Source organism: Harpegnathos saltator, unplaced genomic scaffold (assembly GCF_003227715.2).
Source record: "Harpegnathos saltator strain DR-91 unplaced genomic scaffold, Hsal_v8.6 scaffold57, whole genome shotgun sequence".
NCBI lineage: Eukaryota > Metazoa > Arthropoda > Insecta > Hymenoptera > Formicidae > Harpegnathos > Harpegnathos saltator.
Genome location: NW_020230393.1, coordinates 46,593 through 52,550, shown reverse-complemented (window position 1 = coordinate 52,550; position 5,958 = coordinate 46,593). Strand labels below are relative to the sequence as shown.

The window sequence follows — 5,958 nt, the reverse complement described above, 5'->3', positions numbered from 1 at the left end:
GTCGGCATGGCGTTTCACAAGTCGTTTCGCGTGATCGATTCCGCCGCGATCGATCGCATGTGCGCCTCGATCGTGGCCCGTCGCGACACTGTCGTCGTCGACGCAAACACCGCGCGACCGATCTCGACGATGAAAAGGTGCCTTTACATGGGAGCGTCGAGCGTCAAAGCGTCCAACCAATCAAAGTTCCTTGTTTTTATCCCTGAAATAAGAAATGAAAAACTGATTGGTCGATCCGAGATGCTCGCTCTGGAGAAATATACGCGAAACGAAACTCATCCGGATTACTGCTACGATCGCTTCGTAGCGGCGGCTCTCGCACATACCTCGAAGATCGAGCGCGCGTTCGCGCGCCGTATCTCTTTGTGTTTCTTCGTGTCGCACGCACGTATATATATGCACTTGTATGCACATGCGCTTGAAGGAAAGAGGTCGATTAAACGATTGCACCTATGCGTCAGTATTCCACTACGAGTCGTTTATTATTTTTCCCGCTACAGGTTCATCCATCCTGGTCATCGTTCCCGTCCCGTCGCACCAACGGCAGATCGTACTCACCGTACTTGTCGAGCGATGTCACCGGTTCGTAACGCGCCGTGTGCACCAGTATCTCGGTGTACGACAGCAACGGCAGAGTCACGCGTATCTCTCGATCGTCGCGACCGTCACCGACGGCGGCGTCGTCGTTGCCTCGCGTCGCCAGGCATTCGGTCACAAAGTCCTCGTACGTGGTGTCGGATCATTCGAAGTAACGACGCAGGCGCGACGGTTCACGATCGTGCGTTTGAAGCGCGCGAAGTCTCCGGGCACCCAGTGACGACACGTTCGACGAATCTCCGATTCGTAGTCCCGACTGGCGAATCTGGTGCCTCACGTCGCGTAGTCGATCGATCGGTGCAGGAAAGCGTTGAACAATCGCACCGTGGCCTCCCGCGTACCCACGTAATCCATGAACACGGCGGCGCACCGACGACAAAACGCGTCGTCCAGATTGCTTAGACGGTTGATCGTGAAGAAGCTGAACACGCCGTAGTTGTCCGTCCCGTCGTTCGGTTCGAGAATCGTGAGAAATCTCGTGAGCAGACTGTACTCGCCGCTGGTCACGGCACCGCTGCGATTCTTCACCAGTCCGTCCACCTCGTCCAGCAGCTGCACCACGTTATGACCGGTGGTGCGAACGAGAGCGCGCATCTTCCGGTACAGCGAGAGCAGGTTCTTCTCGGTCTCCGAGCGGTAGGCCGACAGCAGGTTGACTCCGCGTTGACGAACGCCAGATTCAAACCGAGTGACCTGGCCACTGCTCGAGCGGCTGCGGTTTTACCGGTGCCCGGTGGTCCGTACAGAATCACGCTCGCACCGGCCCGCGTGCTCGGTCGTCGCTCCATCGTCTCGTCCGCCAACAGAGCGCTCTCCGGCTCGTCGTTGATCACGAAATAGGCGTTCAGCAACTGCGCGTGCTGCTCCTCGTAGCCCGACAGATCGCTCAGCGAGACGTTCAGACTCTCGTGCGGTATATACTCGTACAGTCCGTCGGTGTGCACGCGCGGATCGGCGTCGGCGTCCACGGAGTCGCCGGTGTCGCGCGCGTCGTCCAAGCGACGACGCGCTCGCTCGATGTCGGCGCGTATGTTCCTCGCGGCGCCGAGCGACATCGCCAGATCGGCGAAACCGCTCAGTTGCATGGAGCGTAGCACGAGAGCCTGCATGCACCGGGCCACCACTTCGCTGCGCAGAAACTGTCTGTCCGCCGGATCTACGATGAATCGATCGCACGTGGCGGCGTATCGGGCTACGATCGTACCGAGAGCCACGTGGTTGTCGGCCGCGGCGGCGTTGTCGGCGCACTCCAATTTCACGATCGATCGGACCTCTTCGTTGTACTCTCGAACGAATTCGTCGGTCACTCTCTCGTACGCGGTAGTTTCGACGGCGGACGGGACGCGAGAGGTGGTCGCGCCGCGCGACGCATTCATCGCGACGGCGAATCGCGCGAGGTTCGCTTCGAGAGGAACAACAGCGCGGACACGGGTCCCGAGATCACAGACCGAGACTTACTTATCTCGTCGGCTGTAACGGCGACACCGATGCGCAGCGTGTCCAACGTCTGGCTGTTGAACAGCCGCTTCAGTCGAACATTGCTCCGAACCTTCGCCCGCCCGACGAGGTAGATCAACGCGATGATGAGCGCGACGATCACCAGGACGCGCGCGTCGTGCTCGCGTCCATGTTGGGTTCTCGTTTCGCGCGCGCTCGATCGTCCGCGCCGGTGTACGGAGTCGACCGATATGGACGCCGTCAACACGTACGTGGACATGTTCGTCAAGAGAAAGCGAGCGGTCGACGACACCGCGGATGCGCCGACGCGATCGTTCCATCATCGCGCCGATTCCGATCGCGAGCGAGAATCGAGCTGCGACCGCTGCAAACAACAAGCGAGGCGAACGAGTCGCGCGCGTTCGTTCGACGCGAGAACCGAACGCGACGACGATGGCGTCGCGAACTACGGCGGCTGCGGGGACGCGCTACGATGTCGATCGCTCCTCGAACGTTGACGAACCTCGATTCGATGGCGTCGTGAACGAACGCAACGCGGACGCGTTGACGATCGCGTCGTCGCGGACGACCACGTCGACACCGTCGTCGACGATATCGAGTCGTGAGTCTCGTCGACCGACGACAGCGATCGTCGCGATCCCGCGTCGCCGGAACGAGAGACGCGCGCGACCGCGTCGATCGCGATCGGCGCCGCTACGACTCGCCTCGAGAACGCTCCTCGCGACGACGCGATCGACGCCACAAGAGGCGACGAAGCCATCGGGCGAGGACGACGACACCGACGATACGTTCTGCTGTTCGCGTCGAACACGCGATAGTCTCCACGGAGAAAAAGGAATCTCGCGCGGTCGCGAATCGTCCTCGAGTGAAGCGAGAATCGTTGTCCGCCGACGACGACGCGCCGCTACGATCGTCGACGACGCGATCGCTGTCTCGGGAGGCGATCGCGAGTCGCGTCAACGGTCGCGACCTCGCGTCGCCGCGACGACGACGGGCGATTACGTGCTCGCGTCGTGCGAAGACGCGTCCCGCTCCGAGCCCAGACGTCGTCGTGCTCGAAGACGCGACGATCACGTCGCTCACCGAGGACATTGCGATTCGATCGCCCGAATATCCGTATCTCGAGGATGATCGTTTCGACAAGCGAGACCCGAGGAACGCAGCGACCCTCGGTTCTCGACGTCGGACGAGAACGAGGACGACCGATGGCGACGTACGTCGCGACTGACGGATCATCCGTGGTAGAGGAATCGGCAACATAGGCGCTTCGAATTGATAGGTGCGCGACTGGCGAGAAAATTCGAGACCGGAGTGTGCGCATGTACGACAAATGAGAATAAAGAGAGAGGAAAGAAAAACGTGACACAGTTTCGTCGTTCGATCGTCCGCTCGTTCTCTCGATCTTCCTTCTCCCATCCGTATCGCGGTGCGTCGCGAGCAGCATGTCGTCCGTAGGTACGGCTCTGCGCCGTTTCATAGCGAACGCGATTCGCGCGTTTCACGCGGTGGGTGTTTCCTTCGCGGTGAAGGTTACTCATTGGAACGTCGCGCTGTCGACACTGGGGAAGCGCGTGCGATCCCTCGCCGCGCGCTTCTCGTCGCTGTCAACGACCAAACGCGCGCCGATAATGGCGAGGAACTGGTGATGCTCGGCGGTCACATGGAAGCCCGCGAGTTCACGGCGATGCTGCGCACCGCCAGATCGGTCGAGGCGTTCGGGGCGGCGACCAGCTCCGCGTTGTCACCGCCGTTCGAAGCTCCTTCTTCCGACACCTGGACAACGTGGTGTCGATGCATTTTTCCCGACACCAGTATCGCTCGTTCGCGCTGAGTACCTGACGCGTCATCGCGAAAACGCTGATCGAGCGAAAACTCGTCGCGCGAAACGAACGAACCGAGAGCACCGAGACACCGAGCGCGTGATTTCGCTCCGATCCGACGACTTTGAATCGAGCCAACGCGCTTCTCAGCCAAAACGTCTCGAACTAAGAAAAATTCTCTATCTGGGCGGCTCGTTAATCGCGGCGGCGTCGAATTGTCGTATCTGGCGCGCGTGCCGTTGAGCACGCAGTCGCGAACAGGGGATGTTCTGTGTACACGCGAGATCTCACCAACGGCGGTGAGCAAGTGCCGAGTCACGGGCTGTTCCTGTCCCGTGTCGCTCGCTGTGGAATACGAATCGCGCGAATTGGCGCTCTCTCGCGACGAAGCCACTCGCGACCGGTGTCGCGACGCCGACCTGTGGAAGAAGATGCGAGTCCGCGAAGAACGAGTGCGATCGCGCGGCCCGGACGCAAGCGCCGTATTGCGTGCACTGCGACTGGAAGCAGACCGATCCGCGCAGCGTCGATTTGGGTGAACAAGGAGAAATCTTGGCCGATAATGCTTACGTGCTCTGCGAAAAAATGGACGCTTTGGACGCACTGCAAAGATTCGTAGGTCCACAGTGGACAACGCCTTCGAAGCGGGCGCAGCGATCGCGAGGATAGCGAAGAACAGTTTAGTCACCAGCGCGAGCGTTCTGCGTGGTTGTTCGGCGGTGCGCTATTTCTCCTGGCGCTCGTGATCGCGGTGTACGCATGGCGCCTTCTGGCGCCGAGCGCCGAGTTCGCAACGACGGTGCGATCGCGTCGTACGCGCCACCGCGATCGTTCGTCCCGCCGTCGCGTCACGTGTGAAATATCACGTCCGGCAAGTGACCGCCGCGTTCGCGCGAACACTCTCGCTCGCGCGACCAGATTCTCCATTACGGCGCGGGAGCAACGATCGCGCGGATGGTTCGTTGAGCGCGTCGACCGCGCGAACGATAGCCGCCTTCAGCTCGTCGATCGTGCGCGGTCGTAGGGCGCGCCGATCGTCGCCGTCGTTCGTCCGCGCACCGGCGCGTTCGGTGCTCGGCACGATCGCCGTACCACGCGATCCTTCAGATAGCCCCAGAGAAAGTAATCTGCCGCCGAGAGATCGGGCGATCGCGAGGGCATGGGCATCTGGAGCTGCAAGAGATCAGACGATTCGGACCGCAAGACGCGATGCAAACTCGCCATGGTGTCCCGAGCGGTATGCGCTGGTGGCGCCGTCCTGCTGCCACCACCACCACCGACGTCGTCTTCGGCGATGCCGACGCGGATCGTAACGTCTCGAAGACAGCGGCACCAACGTAATCTCGATCATCTCGCGATACCGCTCGCCGGTGACGCTCGCGCTGCGTCGCGTCGCCCGCGTCTTCGAAGAAGTACGGTCGAGAACGCCGCTGCTGGATACCCTGCACCACACCCGGTAACGCGCACGCAGTGCGCGCTTCGCGGTCGCCACATTCGCGGATTCTGCGCGCCCCAGAACCGCACGTTCTGCCGATTGAACAATCCGCGCCGAAGAGATCGAAATGCACCTCGTCGCCCGTTATGAGACGATGCACGAACGACGATCGCGCACGACCTGTTCGAGGGAAACGCCGCGAGAACGCAAGTCGTTGCTCCGTTCGGAGCTGCGTCAATTGTGTGCGCCAGCTGCACCTTGTACGCCCGCACGCGCAGACCAGTCGCTGAATGCGCAGGTCGCTGAATGGAGAAGGAGCGCGACAATTCAGTGCCCGCGAGCGTTTTCTCGCGAGAGGCATGGGTTCGCGCGACACGCTGTCGCGCACTTCGCGGCTGATAGTAGCGTCGGTGCGCACACTGCTGGCGACCGGTCGCGATCGATCGCACCGCTTGCCCAGCCGCGAAAACGTCGCCCGTGGCCAGGGAACGGTGCGACTGCACACCGACGCTGACGACTCGGCGCGTCGTTCCCGTCAGGGCCCGGGTCGCGCAGATCGTCTCCAGCAGCGACATTGACGCGTTCAACATACCGGTCGAAATGCGATACCACAAGTCGCACCAAAGCCACTCGATCGGGGGTGTCAAG

The 5,958-nt window shown here is 61.4% G+C and overlaps 1 protein-coding gene across 1 annotated transcript; it reads right to left on the bottom strand.

The window, feature by feature from the left end:
* Nucleotides 1–870: 870 nt before the first annotated feature.
* On the bottom strand, nt 871–1,973 carry LOC112589656 (uncharacterized). Its single transcript, XM_025303749.1, has 2 exons — nt 1,322–1,973; nt 871–1,253 (listed from the first exon to the last, which is right to left on the bottom strand). Exons 1-2 carry the CDS (start codon nt 1,971–1,973, stop codon nt 871–873), a joined length of 1,035 nt encoding a protein of 344 aa, XP_025159534.1.
* Nucleotides 1,974–5,958: the final 3,985 nt, after the last annotated feature.

What these genes read in the sequence shown, in the direction of transcription:
- LOC112589656 (XM_025303749.1), bottom strand. Translation starts at nt 1,973, where the DNA reads ATGAATGCGTCGCGCGGCGCGACCACCTCTCGCGTCCCGTCCGCCGTC. An exon ending in GTACGGACCACCGGGCACCG is followed by an intron (nt 1,254 to 1,321) that starts GTAAAACCGCAG and finishes GTCAACGCGGAG; the next exon opens with TCAACCTGCTGTCGGCCTAC.